The sequence below is a fragment of the Anas platyrhynchos genome, chromosome 1 (assembly GCF_047663525.1).
Source record: "Anas platyrhynchos isolate ZD024472 breed Pekin duck chromosome 1, IASCAAS_PekinDuck_T2T, whole genome shotgun sequence".
NCBI lineage: Eukaryota > Metazoa > Chordata > Aves > Anseriformes > Anatidae > Anas > Anas platyrhynchos.
Window position 1 is genome coordinate 81557152 of NC_092587.1, and position 15731 is coordinate 81572882.

General features: G+C 41.8%; 1 protein-coding gene across 6 annotated transcripts in view; it reads left to right on the top strand.

Annotated features, from left to right (window-relative positions):
• Positions 1-15731, top strand: part of EPHB6 (EPH receptor B6) — an 83617-nt gene that overhangs the window by 31532 nt on the left and 36354 nt on the right. For all 6 annotated transcript variants that reach the window (XM_072043165.1, XM_072043163.1, XM_072043156.1 and 3 more), the window contains one exon: positions 12130-12285. In XM_072043165.1, coding sequence (XP_071899266.1) covers positions 12130-12285 — 156 coding nt within the window. The remainder of the gene's footprint in view (positions 1-12129; positions 12286-15731) is intronic.

Sequence of the window (15731 nt, forward strand, 5' to 3'; positions counted from 1 at the left end):
GTGTATATAAACAGGGTGCCTTGCCTTGCAGGGTTTCCTGCAACTCTAAGGGCTTTTCCATACAGAGGGCCTAGTATGGAAAGTTCTAGGTGATTGGGCCATCCTAGGTTACTGGTTCCCAAAATTCTGGACTGATTGGCTTCTTTCAAATTGACAGATTCATTAATGAAAATGGTTGTTCCTGGATTCCATCCTCACAAACCTGTTTACAATGTGATACATTTCTTGGTATTCAGTACCCGCTGCTTATCCAGGGCTTCTAGCTAAAAGTCACGTGGTGTTTAAGTTACCAGATGCTTTTGCAAATAGTGCTCAGAATTCACAACTAAAACATTCTTTTTAAAATATTTCAGAAATGAGAATGTGGGGAAAAAAGAGAAATGACTACTTGATAACAGTGCTAAGCTGACACTTTTAAAAGAAGTAAAGTGAGCTCGAGGTCAGTGAAATAAAACTATTAGTTTAATAATATGGAATTTCTCTTTTTTCCTTTTCATGTCCAAAATACAAATTAATTCCAGTGCAGTTCTGTCAGTCAAGCTCTATGTCTGTTTTTTGTTTGTTTGTTTGTTTGTTTGTTTTTTCCTGTCCTATAGTAGTATCCAATATGATGTCTGCCCCGTATCACTGAAAATGTGCTATTGCTATGTGTGTACCCCTACATCTGTAATTACCAACCAACTATCCACTTGCTGTTTCTGTAGCTCAGGGGATTGACTTTTATCCCTTTATCCAGTTTTGATGTCTGAGGGAAAGATTGTTGGAGTACAGGAAGGAACACAGGTTGAACCATATTTTGAAAGGGATGGAGTGGAGGGAGCTATGTAGATCATGAGATCTAAATATCCTTGTTGGGTATCATAATGTATGGGACTTTTTGTGGCAAGGTTTTAGTAGTGGTAGAGACTGAAGGGGTATCTTCTGTTGGAAAAGGCTAGGGGATTTCCCATGCCAGACAACTGTTTCCAGTTGGTTCTGCAATGCCCAACTGCAGGACAGAGCTGAGCTGATCAGATATGTATGGCACTTCTGGGCAAACAATATTTAAGGTCAGAAAACATCAGACGGAGAGAGGAGGAGGGACTAGAAAGAGAGAAATAGCAGAGGGAACACCAAGGTCAGAGGAGGAGGAAGAGGAGATAGGTAGTCCAGGCACCATAGCAGATACTCTCTGCAGCCTGTGGAGGAATCCATGCCAGAGCAGATACCCACACCGCAGCCTTTGGGAGACTCCGTGATGGAGCAGATAGGTATTTTTTGACAGAACTGCAGCCTGTGGAGAGTCCATGCTGGGGCAGGGAAAAAGTGAGTGAGGAAAGAAGCTGCAGAGAGAAACTGCTATGCACTGACTGCACATCCTCCATTCTCCTCTGTGCTGCTTAGGTGGGGTAGAAGAGTGAGGAAGTTAAGTTAAGCTTGGCAGTGGAAAGGTGTCATTTTAATGTGTTTTGGTTTGGTTTGTTGTTTTTTGTTTGTTTGTTTGTTTTCTTTTCCTTTTTTTTTTTTTTTTTTTCTTTTTTCTCACTACCCAAATTTCTTTTAATAGGCTTTAAATTAATTTTCCCCAAGCCAAGTCAGTTTTGCCTGTGATTGTAATCAGTAAGCAATTCTCTGTCTTACCTCAATCCATAAGCATTCACATCCTATTTTCTCCCCATGTCTTGCTGAAGAAGGGGAGTGGCTGGGTGAGCATTTGTCTGTTTGCCAAGATTAACCCACCACACACAGTTACCTCCTCTCTTCTTTCCCTGTATGTTTCTAGAAGTATTAGGGAAGAAATAAATCTGCCTGGCTTCTGTACTAGCTATAGGCTCTTCTTTCATAGGATGCAGGAGTATATGAACATGTCAGCTGGAGAGGATAAAATTGACAGTCTCTTGTGACCACATGCAGACCCTTCTGATTGCAGAAGGAATCACAACTGTATTACTGATAATTGGAGGAGCAAATAACTGTGCAGAGTTGTTTGAGGGCTGGTATAGGAAGAATATTGAATGATTATTTTGTGTGTTATGAAAAGATGTCCTTCCTTACCAGCTTGGTTAATTTTTATTTTTATTTTTTGTAAATATGAGATCCTAAATAAATGTTAAGATTTATGTTAAAGCATAAACTTCAATAATCTAAGAAATTTGCATGTGCTGCTAGTATAAAATATATACAATAAACCTTTTTCAAATCTTAGTCACTTAAAAGATGCTTTCTACAAAACCAAAGAATAATTTAGGTTGCAGGGACCTGTGGAAATCCTCTGCTCCAACCCTACTCTCACAGCAGGACCGAAGTGTGTTAGGTCACACAAGGTCTATTCTAGTCTAGTTGTCATTACTCCTAAAGATGAAGATTCCACAACATCCTTTAGCAACTGTTCCCAATGTTTTGTGACATGGTGAAATTTCTTTTTCCTACATAGCAGGAGATTGTAATAAGATGTAATAAGAGATTATTGCAACTTGTGTCTGTGGCATCATGTCCTATTGAGTATTGGTTGATAGTCGGCTGAGTATGAGCCAGCAGTGTGCTCAGGTGGCCAAGAAGGCCAACAGCATCCTGGCTTGCATAAGAAGCAGTGTGGCCAGCATGTCTAGGGAAGCGATTGTCCCCCTGTACTCGGCTCTGGTGAGGCCGCACCTCGAGTACTGTGTTCAGTTTTGGGTCCCTCGCTACAAGAAGGACATCGAGGTGCTCGAAAGAGTCCAAAGAAGGGTGACGAAGCTGGTGAAGGGTCTGGAGAACAAGTCCTACGAGGAGCTGCTGAGGGAGCTGGGCTTGTTCAGCCTGGAGAAAAGGAGGCTCAGGGGCGACCTTATTATCTTTATAAGGACATTAAAGGAGGCTGTAGTGAGGTGGGGGTTGGTCTATTCTCCCACATGCCTGGTGACAGGATGAGGGGGAATGGGCTTAAGTTGCGCCAGGGGTGTTTTAGGTTGGATATTAGGAAGAACTTCTTTACTGAGAGGGTTGTGAGGCATTGGAATGGGCTGCCCAGGGAAGTGGTGAAGTCACCATCCCTGGAGGTCTTTAAAAGACGTTTAGATGTTGAACTTAGCGATATGGTTTAGTGGAGAACTTGTTAGTGTTAGGTCAGAGGTTGGACTCGGTGATCTTGAGGTCTCTTCCAACTTAGACAATTCTGTGATTCTGTGATAATAGTCTTCCCGATTAGCAGTTCCTCAGTTAATCATCCTTTAGACATCTCCAAGGCCTGGGTCATCTTTCCCTTTCCTCAAAGAACGTATTTTATCTCTTTCATACAAAACAGAGTTAGCTATTGACTGGTATCACCTACACTGTCTTTATATACTCACATCAGGTGGCTAATGCCAGCAGTAAGATTCCCCCAGCAGTAGCATTCCCCCAGCAGCCTTTTTTTCTTTGAAATTAACAAACCCAGTGCTCTTAGTCTCTCCTGAGTGAGAAAACTTCATTGAAGTAAACTCATGTTTGGTAATACAGCTTGGCATCTTGTGCTAGATTATGTATTTATATATTATTTTTCTTTATTGCTTCTTTCTTCAGCTTCTGAAGTTTATTCTGCTACATGCACACATTTTGGTTCTTTTCATGTGCTTTTCCTTCTGTCCAGTGATTGCTCTGTACTCATATTCCCTTCTTTCCCAGCCCAAGTTTTCCTTTCATTTCACCTTTTTTGCTTCACACAGTCCATTTCCTAATGGTCTTCACAACGTATAACTACTTCATCCCAGCAGTTCATTAGGAAAACAGTTGATTTTATTTCCCCATTTTTTTTTAATAAAGCAAAACCAAAACAACCCACACTCTTCTCTCCTTATGTTTCTTTCACTTCCCACTGTCTGTTCCCCACCCAACCAGCTGTAGAAACTATAAATCTCTAGATCAACCTAGGGGGCTATTACTATACTGTGCCTCAAATACTCCTATATGCATTTATTCCTCCAAGTTTGGCTCCAGTGCCAGATTTGATGCTCTGTTCATTTTTCATATTCTCACATCTAGTATTCATTCTTGCTGTAGAAACAGATAATTCCTAATGTAAATCTCTCCTGAAATCTAATTATTCTATGCTGTTAAAAGTAAATGTGAGCGTGTGAACTGTTTCTAAATAAACTGAAAGGAATCGTCTTTCTGATATGTGTATTCTTGACCATACTTAAATTTTTCCCTTTGTTCTTTTTTGATCTTGTTACTCTTCTCTTTGTGTCTTGATTGAATTCTGAGCTTCTTGGGAAACCTGCTTATTTGTGCTTTTTTTTTTTTCCTAAAATACTTTGTGTACTGTCATAAGAGGCGGTTGGCTGTCCCTTTGTTTACTTGCAAAAAAAAAAAACAACACAATGTTTTTGAGTGTTCTTTTGTTCCTTGGCATTTGTCTTACTGACATGAGGTTACTATTAGTGAAAATTAAAAAACAAAATCTAAAATCTATTTTATTGTTAATGTTTTTAAAGATGCCTAGCTTTTATTATTAATAGGCATATTATGCTTTAATTCAGTGTACTGCAAAATAGTTTATGTTTACTGATAGTAGCCAAGCACACACAGTGTATCATTGGTTTGATAACATACTAGTGTAAAACACAGTTTATATGTCTAAACCCTAACAATATGTAATGATTTTCTGTGATTATTATGGTGTTATAATCTTCTGAATGTCCATTCCATGCTGACATTTTGCTTATCTTTAGGGCTTCCCATCACCCCTTCTCTCAGAATCTAGTGACTGCACAACCTCAGAGGGTGACAGCATAAACAATTGCCAAATAATGTTTTTTCTTTTCCTCTGTTTATCTGTTAGACTACTTTACCAACAGATCAGACAGGTGAATTGACTTACTTTGAAACCACACAGTCAATATAGATCCAATGCAAGTAAAGGGGTGAGAGTCTGATTTTTCAAGGATTAGTCATTATTAGATAAATTAGCAATGTGAAACTGTAGTCCTGAGCTGAAGAAAACAAGACCTTGAAGAAAACAAGGAGACTAGTAGTCTTGAGCTAGCAAAAGCAAAGCAGATGAGGGATGAAAGCAAGAAAACAAGAATTAAGAAAGCAGCTGAAAGAAGATTCCAGACTGACCTTTTGCTCATTAAAGGTCATCAGTATATTTAAATCCACACCCACCAAAATGGAAATGTATAGAAATATGGGATTTGGTGTTCGCCCCCTCCGGTTCTCTGTAACACACATGCTCAATAGAGATAAGTTAGGTGAACTAAAACAACCAATCAGAAGTAGCTAGAGAGATGATTTCACAAGTTAGGTGTGTATAAATAATGGCACTTAAGTAAGAAATGTGCTTTCTTTGCAAAACATTGCCAAGCACCTGATTCTGCAGAATTCATTATTTAATAGACTTTCATGTAGATTCCAACTCTCAGTGCCTATTGGACAGGTGTATTGGGAACAAACCTTCGGATAACAAAACCATGTCCTAAGGCTCACTAACGCTGTTTCAAACTTAAGTAACAGGACAGTCATAAAATGTTTGTGTAAATATTCCAAGTGATTAGAGAAGAAAGTAGCATCTGGGCAGGTACAAATGTATATCTCTTTTCCAACCTCTTGCTCAAAACAGGCTCAAAAAAAAGGTCAGACAGATTGCTCAAGATCATTTTTTCAATATGGTCTTGAAAATCTCCAGGAATAGAAACTGCATAACCTCTCCAAGTAAATTTTCCTAGCGCTTGATGGTCCTCATGGTAGTAAAGACTTCCTTATATCCAGTCAGAACATTTTGTGTTTCAATTTGTGCCTGTTGTCTCTCATCTTTCTACTGTGCATGGATGTGAAGAACCTGGCTCTATCTTTCTAATAAAATCTTTGTAGATTTTGGAAGCCTACTTCTGGATTTCATGTTCTCCAGGTCCTTCACAGGGCAAGTACTCCAGCTGTGTAACTATTTCAGTGGCCCTTTGCTGAGCTTGCTCCAGTTTTTCAACAACATTGAGGGATCCAAAACCAGATACAGTAATTTCAATGCAATCCTAAAAACTTCATCTCTGCTAGATATTCCCATAACTCTAGGGGCCTGTCTTCTTTCATTCAGTCCTACAAGTGCAATTTAAATGACAAATATTTTCAGATTATTGACAGTATCAAAAGCCAGTATCAAAGCCAATAGATCCCTTCTGGCCTTAGAAGAGTTCCTTTCACCTGACCTCCCCAAGGGGTTGTCTTGTAATACTGTTGTGCTCTCTTTCATAGTATGGCAGCAACAAGAAGCAAATTGGCGACTTAGAGAGAATGATCTGATTAAAACTGGTAAATCCCATCCAATAATGTTTCTTTGACTTTACCTTACTCTGCAACACAAACGTCTTGTGCTATGTCAGTTCTGAAAAGGTGGCTGTGGGAATTATGTATATGTGTGAAAAAGTTGGGCAGCTTTTCCTGTATATCTTGTTTTCTGGACCAGCAACAACACTCTGGATGCATGACCCTTTAGCCTTGCTCTTTACTTTTATATATTGACTTTCTCTCCTCTCATGGACCAAAAAGCTTTGTTAATCTAGTACCTGGACAAATCCTCTTTCTGCACTGTAGTCAAAGCCAGTCTTTCCCAGACATGTCTGTTTTGCTTTAGAACAGTCAAAAAAACTGACGCATTTTAAAATGGAGACCTTCTCCTAAGGAGAATGGAGAATTTCTCCTAAGGAGTAGAGAAAAGATCTTCTCCACAGAACTCTTGTTTGACTGCCTCAGTCAAAAGGAGAGTGATTTTATGCTCTTCTAAATGTTCTCCTAAATCTCATTTCCAAATCAGGTCTGGGTGCAAAAAGTCAAAGTGTTACCCTAATGTCTATCCCGTGCCCTAAAAAATTGTACTGGGGGTACATATAACTCTGTTGAAGTTTCTTTCTGTCCTTGGTCCTTCTCCTTGCTGTATCTTTTTATGCTCTCAGAAGGTTTACTGTCAGCTCTTATTGTCCAAGTGAGCTTTTCTTTATGCCTTTTCTTCTTTCGTCTTCTTTGGTTCTTGTTCTATCCCCTCCTACACATACCCCATGATCCCAGAGCTTTTCTCTGCTGTTTTGATGTTAGAAGTCTGTCAGAAACTGCTTCTCCAGCCTCCCAGGTGGAACATTTCCCCATGGAGCACTCAGGCAAATGCAGACAAAGCAGAAGAGAGTGCTCTAGGGTGGAGCTGAGGGAAATTGGGTCAACATCTCTGAGACAAGCTGTGACCAACTAAACTGTTGTGGCATTCTGACACAGTGCCAAGATGTGAAAAATAGCTCAGACAAACTGAGAGAAAAGCTCTTGCATAGTCCAAACTCTGCCTTCACCTTTCATAGTAGCCTTGACTTAATGGGAAGTGACAGCTTTTTCTATCCCTTGAGGTGCTAGCTCTGCTACCCTCTGTCCTTACATTAGACACTGTCAATAAATTAGTACTAAATCTCTGTTTTCCTGGAAAGTACTGGTGCCTTTGGGATGGCACAGTGACAAGGCCTGTGTTTTTTGTGAAGTTTTTCCACAGGCACACAGTGGAGGGGTTTCAGGAGAAGCTGCTCTCCTTCAGGCTTTCTCTGGGATGGTCCTAAGAAGGTGATGTTCATTAAAGCAATGCATGTCAGTCTTAGTGATGGTGGGTTCACTTCAACTTGGGTATTCATTATGACTGCCTCCAGTGAGCACAGTAGTTGTCTGCAGAGATTGTAGGACCGCAGGAAATGAATGTGATGTCATAATCTGCAATTAAGGGGGTAGTGTAAGGTGCATGAAAAGTGAAAAACCTCATGGTGTGAAGAATGGAATCCTGCAGAAACAAAATAGAGCCAAACACTGTGGAAAGACAGCCCTAGGCTCACTATAACTGCTGGACTAAAAGAAGGTGTCTTTTACCTATTTAGATTGCCAGGGATTCCTTCCCTTCCCTTCCCTTCCCTTCCCTTCCCTTCCCTTCCCTTCCCTTCCCTTCCCTTCCCTTCCCTTCCCTTCCCTTCCCTTCCCTTCCCTTCCCTTCCCTTCCCTTCCCTTCCCTTCCCTTCCCTTCCCTTCCCTTCCCTTCCCTTCCCTTCCCTTCCCTTCCCTTCCCTTCCCTTCCCTTCCCTTCCCTTCCCTTCCCTTCCCTTCCCTTCCCTTCCCTTCCCTTCCCTTCCCTTCCCTTCCCTTCCCTTCCCTTCCCTTCCCTTCCCTTCCCTTCCCTTCCCTTCCCTTCCCTTCCCTTCCCTTCCCTTCCCTTCCTTCCCCTCCCCTCCCCTCCCCTCCCCTCCCCTCCCCTCCCCTCCCCTGAACCTTTTATATCTTATTTATAGAATGACTGGACTGAGGCAGTGCCAGGAAATGCTACATATCATGGGAATGACTGTTGTTGCTATCTGTGAGCTGAATGAAGTGAGACAGTATATCTTAGGCAATTTTGGAAAGGGATGAAGATGCTCACAAACTTAACTATCTCCCTGATTGGGTACAGAGGCAGGGGTCTGAGTTCAGATGGAAGCAGGTGTGTGACAGCTGTAGTCCCTGACCATGGGAGGCTGTTCTTTAGCTACATGGAGACCATGGAGACAAGTTAGTCTCTGCCATATTGGCCAAAATGTAAGTAACTAGAAATTTTAGGTCATAGTTTGTTTGCTTTTTTTTTATTTATTTTTTTTTTTATTTTTTTTCCCCTAATTATCTTTGCATTAGGAATGCAGGGGAAATGTGAATCATGTTTGATCTTTAGAAATCAACTTAGCTTCAATTATGCTATACGATTTCATTTTCTGTGGGGTTTGTTTGTTTTGTTTTGTTCTTGACTGTAGACAGTAGAAATCCCTGGGGACACAAAAAAGGTTTTCAGAGCATGATCCTTTCTCAGTATCTGCCCTCTCTCCTGGAAAGACCAGCATGAGATCATAGAATCATAGGTTCATGTAGAGCAGTGTAGTGATTAATTTGTTTCACCAGACAATATAACCACTTCAGAGAGATCTCTCCTCCAAAGTTGTTCTGTACTCCTCTTAATAGCTCTCCAGCTGCCATTTCTGTTATATGGGTTGAACTGACCATGTGAGTCTCTTCCCTACTGATTTTTTTACGCTTTTTTGTTTATCTTGTTTGAACATATTTTTTCAGATTCCTCCTCAGAGGGGTCCTGTCAATCCTATTCTCATTTTCCTTCTGAACATCTAAAATGAGATGTTTCCTAGTGGCAAGAATTTTCCCTTTCACTGTTCCCCATCCTCTGATAATCATGTATATGTTGTGAAAACTCTGACAGTGGGGCAGTGGGACCAGAGTGATCTGACCAGACATTTTGATTTGCCTGTGTTCAAGAGAAATCACAGAATCATGGAATGGCTGAGCTTAGAAAAGGCCTCTGGAGGTCATCATATCTAACCCCCCTGCACAAGCAGTTTGTTGCAAGAAAATATGGATGAGAATTACTTGTAAGAAAAAAAAAAATCATGTTCAGTTTAGCATTCTCAAATTTGAAATAAATACAGAAGACCCAATAAAATGGTAAATTTTTATTTACCATTTATTCACAAATGTTGGATGAGAACCGCCCATTGGTAATGCTCATAGTGTCAGTATAGATGTACTTGCCAAGAAATGTGAAAATTGTATTCTACATCTGTAACTGTTAGCAGAGTCTTAAACTGAATGAATGAATGAATGAATGAATGAACGAACGAACAAATGAACGAATGAAAGGGATATGCTTCATAAAGTGGAAAAATCTTATTTCCTTTGTATTTTTTCTCATAGGAGGATAGGGACAGAACTTTCTGTATGAAAATAATTTGACTTTCTGCTGGATAAAGGTCTGAAGGCAAAGGCACTTGCTCTTTTCACAGAATCACAGAATGGCCAAGGTTGCAAGGGACTTCTGAAGACCATAAAGCCCAATCCCCCCAGCAGAGCAGGATCATCTAGAGCACGTTGCGCAAAATGGCATCCAGGCAGGTTTTGAATAGCTCCAGAGAAGAAGACTCCACAACCTCTCTGGGCAACCTGTCCCAGTGCTCTGTCACCCTCACAGTAAAGCAGTGCCCCCTCATATTGAGCCAGAACCTCCTGTGCTTCAGTTTGTGCCCCTTGCCTCTCGTCCTGTAGCTGGGCACAACTGAAGAGAGACTGGCTCCATCCTCTCAACACCCTCCCCCCAAGATATTTGTATACATGAATGAGGTGTCCCCTCAGGCTTCTCTCTTCCAGGCTAAATTGGCCCAGTTCTTTCAGCATGTCCTTGTACGACAGATGCTCCAGTCCTCTAATCACCTTAGCAGCCTTCCTTTGAGCTCACTCCAGTAGTTCTATGCCTCTTTTGCACTGGGGAGCTCAGAACTGGACACAGTACTCCAGGTAGCAGGGCTGAGCAGACTTACCATCTTATGCAAAATTGCAATCTCTTCTCCCTTTCATTCTATATGGCAATGTATTACACACTGAATGTTGTCATTTTCACTGTGTTGGGAAGATTCAGTGTCCTCCTGCCCCAGTGCTATCATTCAGCATTATTGAAGTCCCTGTTATGGTCTGACTGTTCCAGGACTTAACATTCTGTCACAATACACGTGGACGTTACTCTGCAGCCAGAAGACTTCCAACAGAGAAGGTGAAGTAGTATGAGTCTTAAAGCGAACAGGACTCCGTAGATATTGTTTATTGGCTGTTATGTCCAGAATGTGTCTGAAACCTTTTCAGCTTTGTTAAGGTTTGCATCCCCACAGGCCTAAAGTATACATCAGAAATTCCCAAACAGACTTGGAGAACCCATAGCAAAGGGAATTGGACACAAATGAGAAGGACAGATAAGTAAGCTACTTTGTTTTTCTGAAGTTGTTTATTTGTTAAGGAAGATTCATAAAGGGCAACTCAACACATATGTGTTAGAAATAATTTCCAAATAATTAGTATAGGAGGTGGAAGTCTGCTTTCCTTTGTCATAGTAAGTAATTACCAGATGGATTAATTCTTCAGCTTCTGGTGTGGTGTTCCATTTCAAAATATTCATTAAGACATCCTAACTTCATGTTAACATCTGCACGCAATGTTCTTCTTTTACACAGTTCTCTTTGAAATATACATTTTTTTGCTATTCATGATCCTTTGGATTCTTCTCCTTATGGCAAGCACTAGGACGGTTCTTCTCTTGAAAGGAGAAAGCAGCATTACCATGTGTCTTCTGAAATCAAACATTCACTTGGGATCTATCTGAAAGCTTCCCCTTCCCTGGAAATGTGTTTTACTGTGAAACTAACTAAACAAATGTCAATCCATGAAAGAACATTCACCAGAGCTAGTTAGTCCATAGCATGTAAAAATTCTGTGTCTATTTATATAGAAAAGCAGCTATAGAAAACTTATTTAAAACCTGCATTAAAATTATGAAACCTCTATCCTACTATTTCAGTGCAAGATCCAAGCACTTTCTGCTATGTTATTCAGCACAGCATCTTTGCTGACCCTCGAATGTATTATACTCCTTTACTGTTAACCTTTTTTTATTTTTTTTTTAATTTTCTTTCCCCAAATGTTGGATTTCCCCCCTTGTTTCAGCTTTTTCCACAGGCATGGTCCTATGCATTTGCAGATTAAACTTGACTATTTTAAGAAGCTTCTGTCCACTACTGGAAAGTGTCCAGACCTACAGAAAAACAATTAGGACTGCATATCTTCATTCTGGCTCTTCATTTTGATGCAAAATCAAAAAAAAACACCATGGTGTCTTACATTACTTTAAGCAATTAAACTGTCTAAGGCAGCATAAAAAAAATCCATTTTTGTGGCTGTGTTGGGTGGGCTAAAGGAGATGTGGATGGTTATGGCTATTTCCAGACAGATCACACAACTGTGCATTTTGGCTTCTCCAATGCTAATGCTCTTTGAGTGAGTAAGGAGAAGACAATTATTTCAGATGGCCAAAGCTGTCTCTGGACTGATTCTCTTTCATCTGACAGTGAATCAGTTTAAGTACCTATTGTGTAGAATAAAATAAACTAGTTTGAAATTGCAACTTTAACAGTGCATGCTCCATCCCAGAGCTGGTATTGTCTGTATAGCCACGCAGCAAGGAAACCTGCAGTAGATAATCTGTGTAACAAATTCTTTCAACAGCAGCAGCATGAGTTAAATGTAAATAAGATTGCATTGTTTTTGAAATCTGACAAAATGTGTTTCCTGCTCTTGACTGTCTCATTTTCCTCCCCTTAGCCTGCCTCCTTGGTTCCTTTAAAATGTCTGTGGGAGACGACCCTTGCCATCTCTGCCCTGCCCACAGTCATGCTCCACTGCCAGGTTCCAGTGAATGTGTGTGTCAGAACCACTACTACCGATCTGCTTCTGACAATTCTGATGCTCCCTGCACGGGTAAGTATTTGAATGGAGCGTTTGAACACAGGGAGAAGGGCTGTTAATGAGGGAGAATTTGCCTGAATGATTCAGGGAAGTTCCAAATCATCTCTTTTCATGACCAATAGACCACACTGGAGATGTGAAGACCATATTTACTATGTAGAAATCAAATTGTACTTATGGAAATTATTAATTTTTTCATTGGCTTATCGGTTATAACTTTTCACAGTCAATGATTATGAACATTAATAGGTCAAGCAAGTAATTAATCCCAGAAAATTAAGTAGGGTTAATGATGAGCACTCAAAATCTAATTTAAATAATACATCAAGAATCACTCATGAATTTTGTCGAAGTGACAGGGAATGAATTTACGTCCTAAAGCAACTTACAGTCACTCTACATCTGTGAAGTTAAACACTCAGAAATTAGGAAATGTGTTTTGTTTTGTTTTGTGTAATCCCTTGCTTGTATACTGCACAGAATCCATCCTCAGCAACATCAAGCAATCTTAACTTCAAAGGCTTTTTTTTTTCCTGAGCAGTTGTATATCCTTTGCATTGGTCACAATAAGAACCCTCGGGGAAAACTAGTATGTGATTATACTATACCACAATACAAATTGCTTCATCTTGTCACGAATACATATTTTAACCAGCCTTTTGTGTGCAATTTTCTGGGATATTTTTGGGGAATAAGAGTCCACAGGAAGATACAGCTAGTGGAAATATACAAAAAGTATAATCCTTCCATTGATCAATAGTAAACAGACAAAAGTCTTAGTCTGTAGGTTTCATAGATGTTTGCTGTTAATAAGAGTATAGTGAGAATGAGGATTCATGGATTTCATTGAAGTCTTTGGAGGGAAGTGTCCTGTAAATCACATTTCCCCTACCCCTCCCTGCTACAGAGCTCAATATCTACATCCCTGCCTTTTCTGTCTTTGTCTCCATAGAATCATTAGGGCTGGAAAAGACCTCCAAGATCATCTGGTCCAACCATAACCCTACCACCAATGTCACCCACTAAACCGTGTCCCTAAGCACCACATCCAACCTTTCCTGAAACACCCCCAGGGATGGTGATTCTACCACCTCCCTGAGCAACCTATTCCAATGCTAAGCTACTCTTTCTGAGAAGAAATTTCTCCTCATTTCCAACCTGAACCTCCCCTGGCACAACTACAGGCCATTCCCTCTTGTTCTACTGCTAGTTATCTGTCAGAAGAGGCCAATCCTCAGCTCCCCACTTCCTTTCAGGTAGTTGTAGAGAGCAATAAGGTCTCCCCCAGCTCTCCTCTTCTCCACACTAAACAACCCCAGTTCCCTTAGCTGCTCTTCATAGCACTTTTGTTCCAGGCCCTTTTCCATCTTCATAGCCCTTCTCTGGACAGGTTCCAGGGCCTCAATGTCCTTCTTGTAGTGAGGGGCCCAAAATTGAACACAGTACTCATGGTGCGGCCTCACCAGAGCATAGTACAGAGGAACGATCACCTCCCTGGTCACGCTGGCTACACTGTTCCTGATACAAGCCAGGATGCTGTTGGCCTTCTTGGCCACCTGGGCACACTACTGGCTCCTGTTCAGGTGAGCGTTGACCAGCACCCCCAGATCCCTTTCCCCTGCACAGTTTTTCAGCCATTCTGCACCAAGCCTGTAGCTTTGCATAGGGTTGCTGTGGCCAAAGTGCAGGACTCAGCACTTAGCCATGTTGAACTTCATCCCACTGGCCTCTGCCCATGGATCTAACCTGTCCAGGTCTCTCTGCAGGGCCTCCCTATCCTCCAGCAGATCAACACTTCCCCCCAGCTTGGTGTTGTCCTCAGACTTAATGAGGGTGCACTCAATTCCCTCATCCAGATCATCAATAAAGATATAAAAGAGGATGGGCCCCAACACCGATCCTAGGGGAACACCACTGACAACCGGTCAGCAGCTGGATTTCACTCCGTTCACCACTACTCTCTGGACCTGGCTGTACAGCCAGTTTTTAACCCAGCAAAGAGTGTACCCATCCAAACCATGTGCTGCCAACTTCTTCAGAAGAATACTATGGGAGACCGTGTCAAAAGCTTTGCTGAAGTCTAGGTAGACTACGTCAACAGCCTTTCCCTCATCTACCAGGCGGGTCACCTGGTCATAGGAGATGAGGTTGGTGAGGCAGGACTTGCCTTTCACGAACCCATGCTGACCGGGCCTGATCCCCCGGTAGTCCGTCTTATTCTGTGTGATTGCATTCAAGATTACCTGTTACATCACTTTTCCTGGCACTGAGGTCAGGCTGACAGGCCTGTAGTTCCCCGGCTCCTCCTTACAGCCCTTCTTATAAATGGGCATCACATTATTAAGACTTCAGTCATCTGGGACCTGATAGACTGCTAATAGATGAAGGAAAGTGGCTTGGCAATCACATCCGCCAGCTCCCTCAGCACCCTCAGGTGGATCCCGTCTGGCCCCATGGACTTGTGACAGTCCAGGTGGAGCAGCAGGTCTCTAACTGTTTCCACGTGAACTGTGGGGTGGTCTCTTCTGCTCCCCACTCCAGACTTCCAGGCTGGGAGGCCAAGTACTCCCAAAGATAAGCGGTCTGGCTAGTAAAGACATATATAAAGAAGGCATTAAGATCCTCAGCCTTTTCCTTATCCACAGTAGTCATGTTCCCCCTATGTCCAGTATAGGATGGAGATTCTCCGTGGATGTCCTCTTACCATTATTATATTTGCAAAAACACTTTTTGTTATCCTTAACCATAGTGTCTAGGTTGAACCTGTGCTGGGCTTTAGCCTTTCTGATTTTCTCTCTGCATATTCTAGCAATGTCCTTGTACTCCCCCTGAGTTACCTGCCTCTTCTTTCCAGAATATGTCTGGGAAGTTAATGTTCCCCATGAGAACAAGCACTGGTGATTGCGCAACTTCACCAGTTGCTTGTAGAATGCCTCATCCATTTCTTCATCTTGGTTTGGCGGTCTATAACAGACCCCTAACAGGATGTCCGCTTTGTTGACCACCCCCTAATCCTTAGCCAAAGGGACTCTACCTCATCATTCCCAACCCTGATCTCAATAACATTGAAACACTGTAATATAGAGAGCCACGCCACTGCCACACTCCTGGTCACTTGCACTCCCCAGGGGCGGCCGACTTTGTATGAGAGAGGAGGGGTGCTACCTCGAGGGGCCTGGATGTAGGGAACCCCCTGCATACTGCGACCCCCTGCTCCATTGCAGAACATGTCTGCCCTGGAGCCGATCACCTTGGTGATTGCCTTGGTGATCACATCATCTTCATGCCTAAGTTGAGCAGTGCAACTCTGTGACTTATTTCTAACTTTCTGAGCTTTTCGCTGTCTAGCTTCCAATGTCTTGTCCCATTCTTATCTCCGCATAATCTTCTCACCCTCTGCATTTTCTGCCTTCTCTTCACTGTCTCTAATAGGGCAAATGGCGAATGCATAGCTGTTT